The sequence below is a fragment of the Scyliorhinus canicula genome, chromosome 31 (genome assembly GCF_902713615.1).
Source record: "Scyliorhinus canicula chromosome 31, sScyCan1.1, whole genome shotgun sequence".
NCBI lineage: Eukaryota > Metazoa > Chordata > Chondrichthyes > Carcharhiniformes > Scyliorhinidae > Scyliorhinus > Scyliorhinus canicula.
The window spans coordinates 2,537,044-2,550,857 of record NC_052176.1 but is presented as its reverse complement, the minus strand read 5'-3'; the positions used below and the strand labels follow the sequence as shown (position 1 = coordinate 2,550,857).

The 13,814-nt window shown below is 44.9% G+C and overlaps 2 protein-coding genes across 5 annotated transcripts in view; one reads left to right on the top strand and one right to left on the bottom strand.

The window, feature by feature from the left end:
- LOC119959000 (prokineticin receptor 1-like) overlaps positions 1-13,814 on the top strand; it is a 46,375-nt gene that overhangs the window by 25,595 nt on the left and 6,966 nt on the right. The window contains exon 1 of one of the 3 annotated variants that reach the window (XM_038787534.1): positions 13,208-13,346. The exons of the other annotated variants lie outside the window; for them this stretch is intronic. The gene's annotated coding sequence lies outside the window, so the exon portion shown is untranslated. Of the gene's footprint in view, positions 1-13,207; positions 13,347-13,814 lie in introns of those variants that run through there. 3 annotated transcript variants of the gene reach the window in all.
- LOC119959001 (RNA-binding protein 4-like) overlaps positions 13,278-13,814 on the bottom strand; it is a 42,543-nt gene continuing 42,006 nt past the window's right edge. Inside the window, exon 4 of one of the 2 annotated variants that reach the window (XR_005459120.1) lies at positions 13,278-13,403. Coding sequence is in view for 1 of the 2 variants with exons in the window: in XM_038787541.1 (XP_038643469.1) it covers positions 13,393-13,403 (11 nt within the window). In the remaining variant the exon portion in view is untranslated. The remainder of the gene's footprint in view (positions 13,404-13,814) is intronic. The other variant, XM_038787541.1, reaches the window with a different exon arrangement.

Genomic DNA, 13,814 nt, shown 5'->3' with positions numbered 1-13,814 from the left:
CAGTTAAATATTACCCACTGCCTGAAGGCCTAAATGGTAGAAATGACATTGTACAATTGTCTCCTGTTTCTAAACACTGCTCACTTTACCCAGGGAATCAGGGTGGTATCCTTTACTTGTTTAAACACCATGTGGTTCAAAGCTACACAGAGCAGTGCTGTTTTGTCCTTGCTGTGTGCAGAGACACTAACCAGGGGTGGTCCTGGCAAGAAATGTTTCTGCTCCCAATTGCCATCTATATGGGAAAAGGGCCCTGTGGATATTCAGGGAGGAGAGAGCATCGACTGCAATGTCCACCACCTTCAGCAGAGGACAAGATGTTAAAGGTAACATAACGCAACGGTCAGAAAGTTCAGCGTTCCTCGGCTTGCTCTCTTCCTTAAGGTGTTGTTCTGGTCTTTGCAGTGTAGTGAGAGACATACAGCCTGTTGATTAGAATTCCAGTCCATCCCCAAGCTTCAATTTTCCTGTAGTGACGCACTGCACCTTGCATGAACTGCTTACTCTATTAGATGTGCACTCTGCAGTGCGCTGAATCTGATATCATCACATAGCTATCTACAGGCACAATTCAATCTTTTGTTAATTCCAGTCTCTCCTATTTATTATTTTTGGCTTGCCAACTTCCTCGATTCAAATCTACATTGTTCACATCAATTGATCGGCAGCCCCAGTTACATCACTATCACCCCAAATGTTTAGGTCTTGAATGGCGCCCTATAGAACAGTGCAGAAAAAGACCATTCAGTCCATCGAGTCTGTACAGACCCTCCGAAAGAGCACCCTGCCCAGACCCACTCCCCTACACTATTCCCGTAACAGTGAATAACCTAACCTACACATCTTGGGACACTAAGGGTGCAACTAACCTGTACATCTTTGGACTGTGGGAGGAAACTCACACAGACACGGAGAGAACGCGCAAACTCCACAGTCACCCAAGGCTGAAATGGAACCTGTGTCCTGGTATTGTGAGGCAGCAGTGCTCACCCAGTGGCACTATCACCCCCCCCCCCCCCCCCCCCCCCCCCCACACACACACACACAAACCCCATCCTCCTACACACAGCCATGCATAACTTGCAATTTGATTTCAGCCCTCCTCCACTTGTACTACTGTTTCAAAAATCACTGCATAGTTATTTAAAGTGGGAACTTTGGAAGTGTGTAATTGTTATCCTGTAATTCAGGCGTGGGAGGAAATTAGTCAGGGTGCCGCATAAACTGTCAGCCCGAGTCTCTGGAGCGCAGCTTGAACCCACAAAAGTATTAAACATACAAAACAAAAAGCAGCCCGAGCATGGTACACTTACCAAGAGGGAAGGGGGGTCTCAATATGTTCAATACAGACTGTGAGCAGGACGAGACACTTTAGATCGAGTCAGGGTCCTGAAACACAACAAGTTCATTCATTTTGTTAATGTTGTTTAATAATGATCAGGCAGTTTGGGGATTAAATTTTCTTGTTAAAAATGAATCTCACAAAGCCTTATTGCTAACAAACAAATTCAGCACGTCAAACTTTTAACAGAACTCTGAACTAGATTGGACAATTGCTGTCTGCACAGTGACAGTAATGGACAGATAAGTGTGTTGAGCAACAATTTCACCAAATATCCCTGTATGTTGTCAAAATAATTATTCCCAGCATGACAATTCTTGCACCTAAATTCCAAATGCTTGATTTCCGAGATTGGTATAAAGCAGTTACTAAAACGAATTCAGTCAGGAGATTGTAACCACTGCCTCAGTTACACAGTGGCTCTATGCAGCTCTTCCTGTGCTACTGAGCAGTGCACATCAGGGGGAGTCCTGGGTGATACAGGGTGCCAGGGAGGGGTGAAATCAGCCACTCTTTTTTGCTTTTCGAGTGAGCTCTGCTGGGAATGCATTCTGTGGATGTCAGCTGAGAACAATGCCAGGCTCTGTGCAGTTGATGCTCTGCTTATGGTGAAGGAAGGCAACTTGCAAGAGTTGGGGTGGGGAAGACATGTCAGGAGGATGACCTTTCAGCTGAAAGCGAGCTAGCCAAGCCACCACACAACAGGTTTACCCATACCACATAATATCTTTAACATGGCAAATCCTGTTCTCTCTCGGATTTTTTGTTTCCATTGAAGTTAAAAATCTTCATTATTACTAAAAGTCAATTAAAACAACTCCGACAAGATGTGAAACAGATCAACTTGCTAGCACCTGTTTACACTATTGAACAATGTGTTTGGAATTTGGCTAATTATATTTTATTGACTTGGAAAAGAAGCAGGATTTTATATTTGCTAACTTCACACTGCTCAGTCTGCGGGGTGGTGAGAGTTTCACACTGATTTACGCACCCTGCCTTCAGTCACATCCATGTTTCCAAGGCCTGCCAATGATTAATCTGCTCACGCTGACTGGCTTTGTCATATCACAAACCCTAGCGGTCTCCCTCATTGTCTCCGAAAGCCCATTTAATCAAAGAGAACTGATTCTTTTAAAGAGGAATGGAGACCCCAGGGAATGTTTGAGCAGTAATTTCTCTCCCAGTTTTCATTCTGTTGCGGTTTCGTGCAGCAGGGGAATATTGCAAGCATCGAGGATGATGCATGCGATTCTGTGCCACAGATGACTTTTGGTGCACTTTAATTAATGGACCAAAACAAAACTCATTCTGACTGCAAACCAGACTGAATTTGTATTTACATTGCGCCTTTCAGTCTGGAACCTAAAACAAATGCTCTAATTCAGAGTGCTAAAACAAAACATAAATGAAATTAAGCCTCTGACAAGGTGGCAGATTTCCAGAGTTAATGATGACTGTACTGTAAAGGTGTCTGAGTAAAAAGGTCAATGCCTTGTCTGTTTTCATTCTGTTGAAACAACACCATTGTTTTTTAAAAATCTTTAAAAAATAAATTTAGAGTACCCAATTATTTTTTCCAGTTAAGGGCCAATCCACCTGCCCTGCACACCTTTAGGTTGTGGGGGTGAGACCCACACAGATACGGGAAATGAGCAAACTCCACACGGACAGTGACCCGGGGCCGGGATTGAGCCCCGGTCCTCGGCGCTGTGAGGCAGCAGTGCTAACCACCGTGCCGCCCCAAATTACACCATTACTGAGCACCAGCTTCTCACCTAGTCAGACACTTCCTGTACCAGCCTCCCCAAACAGGCGCCGGAATGCGAAGCCTACTTGTGACAATAAGCGATTTTCATTTCATTTCACTTAACCCTCACAGGTGTATCTGTCCCTTTATATTTAAGTGGCCACAGATCCAAGCAGAAAATTGCTCCAAATGCAGTTTCGGACTCAAAAGTCTGATTTAGAAGCAGCCATTTAAACAAGTTCTCTCAAACGTTGAGTTTTCCACCAAACATTTTGACTCTTCCAATAACAGCTGTTTTGCCCACTCAGTAAATCCCTTTGAGAGACAGCAAGTGTGATGGTACATTGCAAGGTTGGCAAATGATCAGACCAGAGAAAATACTGGTTAACAACTCAACTTATCTCTCTTCCAGATATCTCTGGCGACCTCAAAACCAGCTACAATTACATCATTCGCAAACCAGTCCATTTCTAGCTTCACCCAGAAATGCTTTCAAATTCCCAGCCCATCCAACTCACCTGTTTCATTTTGAATCTCTTCTCGGATTCATTCCCAAATTTTGACACTGGTCTTCCTCGACAATTCCAGGGTATCTGAGCCAAATACCCTTCCCATAAGGGCCAGTGCCACCACCCCTTTCTCAAGCAGTATCCCAATCTATCTCCATCTACCAACAATTCACAGGTACATGCTTCAGAGGGACACTGCCATCTACTGCATTGTGCTTGATCCTTCCACCACCCTGAGGCTTTCCCCCCACCTTCCTACATCTGTCACCTCCCACAATCTGCCTTTCTAAAATCCATACAGTGCAGAAGGAGGCTATTTGGCCCATCGAGTCTGTACTGACCCTCTGAAAGAGCATCCGACCCAGACGCACTCCCTCACCCTATCCTCGCCTAACCTGCACGTCTTTGGATTGTGGGAGGAAACCGGAGCACTCGGAGGAAACCCACGCAGACACAGGGAGAATGTGCAGACTCCACACAGACAAGTCATCCGCCGGAATCAAACCCGGGTCCCTGGCGCTGTAAGGTAGCAGTGCTAACCACTGTGCCATCATGCAGGCATCTCTAATACTAATTGCTGTACCATCCAACATTTTATCAGAAAGATCCCTTCTTGCTTTGGGTAAATTCTATAAAGGGCCAATGCAAGGTTGTCCACCTGAAACACGTGTTTGTGACTTTTCTCCTTGTTTGACCTGACAGACTTGCCAAGTATTTGCAGCACTCTGCTTTTATCAGACCGACTGATACTGAATGAACTCAGTGACGTAGCATTGATGAAGGCTTTCATACACTAGCACAGTATGTCAGGCACGGATATCATTCTGAAGGCTGCAATCTAACAAGATAGAGATGATGATAGACTTCAGGCTGCACATTACTCAATAGACTCTGAATGTAATGCTGTCTCCTTCACTCTGTACCCACTGGAACCATAGAAAATAATACAGCCAAATTCATTGGGATAATATCAGGGGCAAGAGGATAATAGTAAGAATATACGCTGAAATTTGCACTCAAAACTCAAAGGAGAGTGGAGATGGAACATTCTCCAATAGTGTGTTAATGGAATATGCAATCCATTACCACAAGGGCCCACTAAAGTCACGTCAATTGCAATTGTTAATGAGCACTTTTGGGAAACTGGTGAAAGGTATGGGGGAATGGATACCAGTATAAAAGATACCGCAGACACAAAATCATTATAGGCAATTCCACTGCAGGTGCGATGTTGAACAGCTCTATAGCGATAAGAATTGCATATTCTGTGAGGCGAAAAGTGATTCAGCTTTTGAAATTATTAAGATGGAACAATGCTTTACAGCAAATCAATAAACATTCCTTTACCATTAAAGCCTGTTAATTGTGCGATTGAGGTTGTGTTTCTGTCCCCCGAAACTGCTTTAGGGGTCGATTGAGCTTTCAAACAAAAAGCTTTCATTCCAATTGATAGAAAGGCTGACTTAAACCAGTGACAATTCACCATGACAGGGGGCAGCACGGTGGCACAGTGGGTTAGCACTGTTGCCTCACAGCGCCATGGTCCCAGGTTCGATCCCAGCTGTGGGTCACTGTCCGTGAGGAGTTTGCACATTCTCCCCTTGTTTGCGTGGGTTTCACCCCCACAACCCAAAGATGTGCAGGGTAGGTGGATTGACCACGCTAAGTTGCCCTTTAATTGGAAATAAATAATTGGGTACGCTAAATTTATTTTTTAAAAATTCATCATGACAGATACATCCTAGAGCGGATGCATGGACTAATTTAAAAATAGACGCACTGATCTAGGGGATTCTTGGGGGGCCAATAGCATTAGAGATTTATGCAAGAAGGTCAAGAGCCTATAACGATTGTGTGCCTGCGGGATCTTTTATACTGGTATCCATTCCCCCTTACCATTCACCATTTTCCCAAAAGTGCTCATTAACTATTGCAATTGACATGATTTCAGTGAGTGTAGTAATGGATTGCATATTCCATTAACACAGTATGGAAAATGGTCCTTCCCCATTCTGTTTTGAATTCATCGTTCGTCACCCATTGTGGACTGCGCCGACTAAAGTTTGCAATAAAACACTGGTCCGATCTGCCTGATGGTGTAAAACACCAGTCATAGGCATAAACGGACATTGGCGGCAGAAAAGCTGTGCCATTGAGCATAAGAGCTAAAGTAGGCCATTCAGCCCGCCAAGATCGTTCTGATATTCAGACAGATCGTGTCTCATCATCTTGCCTTTGACAAGGTGCCGCATAGGAGACTGTGAAAAGCCCCATGTCGCCATATTCCAGCGCCTCCCCGAACAGGCGGCGGAATGTGGCGACTAGGGGCTTTTCACAGTAACTTCATTTGAAGCCTACTCGTGACAATAAGCAATTGTCATTTAATCTCATCAGACACCCCATCTGATAATCCAGTGTATTCCTGCACAGGGAGTACATAGGACTGAACTGCTGAGGGGGTTATTCCTAGCACACGATGTTGCTGACTGCACAATCAGCCCCTTGGAGCTGGTTTTCTGTTAAGGGTCAATGGCCAGCGGGATTTGGATTGACAATGCTCCACCTTCCGTTCATTTGAATCTTTACTGTCGACAGAAAGAAAGGAGACTTCACATCCTGCCAGCTGATACTGGTTTGAACACCGGTTTCAATGTCTGGTCTCCCGAAAGTACTGCAATAGCAAATGATTTGCATGGCCCTCATTATTCAGTGAATAAATATATTTCAGCTTTGACTGCCTGGTACTGAAATTGATTACTTAAACCCCCCACCCGGTCTGATGCTGGACGCCTGCAATTTATCACTCAGATATTGCCTGTTTCTGTGTCAATTATGCGATTAACGCTGGATACAGTTATGCATGACGTAGCTCGCAACAGCCGAGTCTCCTTGTGTTTCCCACTCTCGAGCTCTGATCATTGTTGTGTAGTCTCCGTTTCCTCCCTCAAGTACATACTTACTGCAATGTTTCCTTTTGCTCATCAAAGTGAAGATTGCATTTATTTTAACATTGCAAAACATAAGTGGTGTTCTGAGATTCTCAAGGAAGATTGCGATTCAAGGTTGGAAAGAGCTGGAGAGAAGACTGGGTCTTCTGGGACTGGGTTCTCTTTCTTTGTGTAAGGATTCAAATGAAGCATTGTCAATCCAAATCCTGCTGGCCATTGACCTTAACACAAACTCACTCTAAAAGGTACCGTCAGGAATACTGTGCACAGGAGTAACCTCAGGGACAGAGGGTAATGTAGTAAAATTTGAGGATGATACTAAAATAGGTGGGAAAGCAGGCAGTGAAGAGGCGGTAAAGATTTTACAGACGGACACAGATAGGCTAGGAGATTGGACCAAAATTTAGCAGGTGGAGTTTAATGTGGATAAGTGTGAGGCTCTCAATTTAGGCCGAAAAAATACAAAGGTAAATTGTTATGTGAATGGAAAGCAGATACAAGATGCGTCCAGGCAGAGGGAGCTGGGTGGCTTTGTTCATGAATCACAGAAAGTTGGTATGCAGGTACAAAATGTAATAAGAAAAGCAAATGGAATGTTAGCATTTATTGCAGAAGGACTGGAGTATAAAAGTAGAGAAGTGCTGTTGCAATCGTATAGGGTGTTGGTGAGACCACATCTGGAGTATTGTGTCCAGTTTTGGTCTCCTTATTTGAGGGAGGATGTGGTGGCAACGGAGGCAGTTCAGAGGAGATTCACCAGATTGATTCCAGGGATGAAAGGGTTGAAGCAGGAGGAGAGGTTAAACAGTTTGTGCTTATACTCGCTGGAGTTTAGAAGGATGAGAGGGGATCTGATCGAGGTATATAAAATACTAAAAGGAATTGACAAAGTAAATGTAGACCAAGTGTGCCCCCTTGTGGGGAAATCTGGAGCGAGAGGTCACAGATGTAAATTGAAAGGCAGTAAATTTAAAACTGAGATGAGGAGGAACTACTTCTCGCTGAGGGTGGTGAATTTGTGGAACTCACTGCCCCATAGTGCTGTGGTATCAGAGTCATTAAATGATTTCAAGAAGGAGGTAGATATCTTTCTGATTTAAAAAATGGGTTAAATGGATATGGGCAACAGGTGGGGAGGTGGATTTCAGAGCAGGAAGAGATCAGCCATGATCTGATTGAATAGCGGAGCAGGCTCCAAGGGCTAAATTGCCGACTTCTGCTCCTAATTGCTATGCTCCTAATATTCCTGTTCTCACTTGGATATGGCAGCATGAAGGAGGAAAAACAAGAATTGGCTTCAGAGTGAAACAATCTTGAGATAGAGGATTGTGGTCAAGTCAGTCCTGTTGCATTTCTATTCTATGTATTCAGTAAATTCAAAGTATTGCCAGCCAACCCATTTATGGGACACTATGGGGCAGCATGATGGCACAGTGTTTAGCACTGCTGCCTCACAGCTCCAGGGATCCAGGTTCAATTCCAGCCTCGGGGGACTGTGGAGTTTGCACGTTCTCCCTTTGTCTGCGTGGGGTTTTTCTGGGTGCTCCGGTTTCCTCCCACAGTCCATAAATTGTCCCCAAGCGCCCAAAGATGCAGGTTACGTTGATAGGGGGTCAAGGTAGGATTCTCCATCAGAGGGTAGGTGCAGACTCAAAGAACAAAGAACAAGTACAAAGAAAATTACAGCACAGTAACAGACCCTTCGGCCCTCCCAGCCTGCGCCGATCCAGATCCTTTATCTAAACCTGTTGCCTATTTTCCAAGGTCTACTTCCCTCTGTTCCCGCCCATTCATATACCTGTCTAGATGCTTCTTAAATGATGCTATCATGCCCGCCTCTACCACCTCCGCTGATAAAGCGTTCCAGGCACCCACCACCCTCTGCGTAAAAAACTTTCCACGCACATCTCCCTTAACCTTTCCCCCTCTCACCTTGAAATCGTGACCCCTTGTAACTGACACCCCCACTCTTGGGAAAAGCTTGTTGCTATCCACCCTGTCCATACCTCTCATAATTTTGTAGACCTCAATCAGGTCCCCCCTCAACCTCCGTCTTTCCAACGAAAACAATCCTAATCTACTCAACCTTTCTTCATAGCTAGCACCCTCCATACCAGGCAACATCCCGGTGAACCTCCTCTGCACCATCTCCAAGGCATCCACATCCTTCTGGTAATGTGGCGACCAGAACTGCACGCAGTATTCCAAATGTGGCCGAACCAAAGTCCTATACAACTGTAACATGACCTGCCAACTCTTGTACTCAATACCCCGTCCAATGAAGGCAAGCATGCTGTATGCCTTCTTGACCACTCTATCAACCTGCGTTGCCACCTTCAGGGTACAATGGACCTGAACTCCCAGATCACTCTGCACATCAATTTTCCCCAAGACCCTTCCATTGACCATATAGTCCGCTCTTGAATTTGATCTTCCAAAATGCATCACCTCGCATTTGCCTGGATTGAACTCCATCTGCCATTTCTCTGCCCAACTCTCCAATCTATCTATATTTTGTTGTATTCTCTGACAGTCCTCCTCACTATCTGCAACTCCACCAATCTTAGTATCATCTGCAAACTTGCTAATCAGACCACCTATACCTTCCTCCAGGTCATTTATGTAGATCACAAACAACAGTAGTCCGAGCACGGATCCCTGTTGAACACCACTAGACACCCTTCTCCATTTTGAGACACCCCCTTCCACCACTACTCTCTGTCTCCTGTTGCCCAGCCAGTTCTTTATCCATCTAGCTAGTACACCCTGAACCCCATACGACTTCACTTTTTCCATCAACCTGCCATGGGAAACCTTATCAAACGCCTCACTAAAGTCCATGTATACGACATCTACAGCCCTTCCCTCATCAATTAACTTTGTCACTTCCTCAAAGAATTCTATTAGGTTTGTAAGACATGACCTTCCCTGCACAAAACCATGCTGCCTATCACTGATAAGTCTATTTTCTTCCAGATGTGAATAGATCCTATCTCTCAGTTTCTTCTCCAACAGTTTGCCTACCACTGACGTCAAGCTCACAGGTCTATAATTCCTGGATTATCCCTGCTACCCTTCTTAAACAAAGGGACATCATTAGCAATTCTCCAGTCCTCCGGGACCTCACCCGTGCTCAAGGATGCTGCAAAGATATCTGTTAAGGCCCCAGCTATTTCGACCCTCGCTTCCCTCAGTAACCTGGGATAGATCCCATCCGGTCCTGGGGACTTGTCCACCTTAATGTCTTTTAGAATACCCAAAACCTCCCCCTTCCGTATGACAACTTGACCGAGAGTATTTAAACATCCATCCCTAGCCTCAACATCCGTCTTGTCCCTCTCCTTTGTGAATACCGATGCAAAGTACTCATTAAGAATCTCACCCATTTCCTCTGAGTCCACGCATAAATTCCCTCTTTTGTCTTTAAGTGGGCCAATCCTTTCTCTAGTTACCCTCTTGCTCCTTACATACGAATAAAATGCTTTGGGATTTTCCTTAACCCTGTTAGCCAAAGATATTTCATGACCCCTTTTAGCCCTCTTTATTGCGCGTTTGAGATTCGTCCTACTTTCCCGATATTCCTCCAAAGCTTCATCAGTTTTGAGTTGCCTCGATCCTATGTATGCTTCCTTTTTCATCTTAGCTAGTCTCACAATTTCACCCGTCATCCATGGTTCCCTAATCTTGCCATTTCTATCTTTCATTTTCACAGGAACATGTCTGTCCTGCACTCTAATCAACCTTTCCTTAAAAGACTTCCACATTTCAAATGTGGATTTACCCTTAAACAGCTGCTCCCAATCCACATTCCCTAGCTCCTGCCAAATTTTGTTATACTCTGCCTTTCCCCAATTTAGTACTCTTCCTTTCGGACCCCTCTTGTCCTTGTCCATGAGTATTCTAAAACTTACGGAATTGTGATCGCTATTCCCAAAGTAATCACCGACTGAAACATCAACCACCTGGCCGGGATCAGTATGTCCCCTTCCCGAGTTGGACTATTTACATACTGCTCTAAAAAAACTCTCCTGGATGCTCCTTACAAACTCTGCTCCATCTACGCCTCCAACACTACACGAATCCCATTCAATGTTGGGGAAGTTAAAATCTCCCATCACAACCACCCTATTGCTCCTACATTTTTCTATAATCTGTCTGCATATTTGTACCTCTACTTCATGCTCGCTTTTGGGAGGCCTGTAGTAAAGTCCCAACAATGTTACTGCACCCTTCCTATTTCTCAGCTCAACCCATATTGCCTCAGTTCTCGAATCCTCCATCGTGCCCTCCTTAATCACAGCTGTGATATCATCACTGACGAGCAATGCAACTCCTCCACCCCTTCTACCTCCCTCTCTATCCCTCCTGAAGCATCTATACCCTGAGATATTCAGTTGCCAGTCCTGCCCTTCCCTCAACCAAGTCTCAGTAATACCAATAGCATCATATTCCAAGGTACTGATCCAAGCCCTAAGTTCATCTGCCTTACCTGCTACACTTCTCGCATTAAAACGAATGCACCTCAGACTACCTTTGCGTTCATCATCTCTTCCCTGTCTACTCTTCCCCTTAGTCACATTGAGTTTATTGTCTCGTACCTTACTGGCTTTAGTTGCTGCTTCTTTACTGACCTCTAACTTCCTAATCTGGTCCCCATCCCCCTGCCACATTAGTTTAAAACCTCCCCAACAGTGTTAGCAAAAGCACCCCCTAGGACATTGGTTCCTGTCCTGCCCAGGTGTAGACTATCCGGTTTGATATGGTCCCACCGCCCCCAGAACCGGTTCCAATGTCCCAAAAATCTGAACCACTCCCTCCTGCAACATCTCTCAAGCCACGTATTCACTCTGACCATTCTTGAATTTCTACTCTGACTGTACTGTCCCGTGGCACTGGTAGCAATCCTGAGATTACTACCTTTGAGGTCCTACTTTTTAAACTTATCTCCTAACTCCCTAAATTCTGATTGTAGGACCTCATCCTTTTTTTTACCTATATCGTTGGTGCCTATATGCACCACGACAACTGGCTGTTCACCCTCCCCCTTCAGTATGTCCTGCATACTGAAGGGGACTCGATGGGCCAAATGGCCTCCTTCTGCACAGTCTGGATTTTATTGACTTCTTGTTTCAGCCAGGTGCCTGGCAGACACAGGACATCTCCATGTTTAAGAGGTTTGAAATCAAATTACATTTCAGCCCTTAGGCTGCTGTTTGTCTTCCCATTGGGAAACACATCACTTTGCACTCAAATCCAGACAGCTTGGGCACAACTGGACCAAAGCCAATGATTCTCACGATGAGGAGTCAAGCTTGTTGGAATCATCAGGAGCCGAGTGCGAAGGATCGCAGCCCCAGTGACAGTTCTGTCCCTCCAGGTCCCATTAGTAAAGCAGGACTGTTCAAATCACAGTCACCCCATTCTGCCAATTCTTCTGTCCTTTCCAGCCCAAATTGCTTATCTACTAATTTCTTGATACCGGTGTGGTCAGTGTTCCTCTCAAGTTCTCAGCTTTGACAAAGATTCACGGACTCGAAACGTTGGCTCTTTTCTCTCCCTACAGATGCTGCCAGACTTGCTGAGATTTTCCAGCATTTTCCCTTTCGTTCCAGGTACCCGTCTTGCACACGCTCCTTCCAATCTCCAATCTGTTGAAATCTGTGTGTCCATTCCGTGGAAATCTTTTTCCCCCTCAATCATTCTTTCTATCTATATTCTGAAGGGTTTTAAAACCCAGGCTTGGTGTCACCCAATCGCTTCTCCTTCTCGGTTTCCAGCCTTGTAAACGTCCTGCACTATTGTGCCTTTCATTTAGAGCTTCCAGTGCTTTGCATGAAGGCAAAAATAAGTCGATTATCATCAGCAGGAAGCCGTCAGGAATAATTGATGAGTTGCACATTTCTGTTAAATTATATGAAAACCTTTGTGGTTCCTCGGGGAAATGAGCCCTTTTAGTTGCTAAGCATTCTTAGCCTTGGAAACCATCACTCCACCCCCTCCTCTCTTCCCCTCCACCCCCCCCCCCCCCAATCTGATCCCAGGAAGGCGTCTCTCAAACCACTTACTGCTCTCAAAATCCTCAAATCGTGAAACCTTGGGTGATAGCTCTCTGGGTTAGCTCTAATTGAGCCAATTTAAAAGAAATGGAACTTCTCCTTTAAGGGGACATTCTGGTTGGTGAATCTGCTCCTCCTCAAGAAGGGAAATAGGCAGTCAGACCAGCTGCGCATCAAGGAGTGAGTGAGCTAAAAAAAAAAAATCTTCAGAACAGAGAGCCAGGAGAGAGAGCAGAGCACAGCTCTGGAGAAACACGTGATTTCATTTCAAAAATCTAAAATTACAATAAATGAAAACGGATTAGCAGTATAGTGGGTATTTCCCCTCCCACCACCAGAGACATTTTATAACAAAGGACAACATCGATGTGTCAAGTCTGCAGCCAGTCCCTGGAGGAAAAAGAAGACTGCAAGACACGCTTCTGGGCTGATCAGAAGTAACGGGACATTAAACTTGCTCGTTACAGAGAAATTGTACGAGGAGGACATAAAACTGCTCCATTCTCTGCCGCTGATTTACGAAGACTTAACACATGCTTAATTTTAGCTTTAGCCTACCGGAGTGAGTATAAAAACACTCAAGTGATCAAAAGCAGTAAATAAATTAAGTTGCCTCTTCCGTGGCATTCTGGGTGTCCAATTAACTGACCACCGAGTCCAGCTGCTTCTCACCTTTGGCTTAAAGATTCTTTTCTTGTTACTGCGAACAGCTGAAAATATCAACCGGACAAATTCATCCAGGTGAGGGGGTAAGATTTGCTCATTCAGTCGCTTGTCGAGACTTGTTTTAAAACAGGGCTGTAAAAAAATAAGAAAATCACGTTTACTTGATTCATTGCAAATGAGCTGTCGATGTATATAAGTAATGGAGGTTTCAGAGGGCTTTATTTGATTCTGCTGTTGGACATACTCGGGCTGGTAAGAATGGCCCAAGTTCCAGTCATTGTCCCCCAGTCGCTAATTTGTAATTAAAGCAAGACCAGGTCTGACCTGACTCCTCCCAAGCTGGCAGGAATGGAGGACAGTTTCCGACAGCTCATCTATCTCTACCTCAGGGTTAAATCAGGACCTTCTTCCTCCGTGTAATGTAGTGACAAAGCAGATGGGTTTACACACAAAAGAATCACTGCTTATTTAAACAGCACAAGCACCTGTGAGCAAGGGTCAGTGCCTTCAGGAGGAGGAGGAGGAAGAAACATCTCAGCGGTA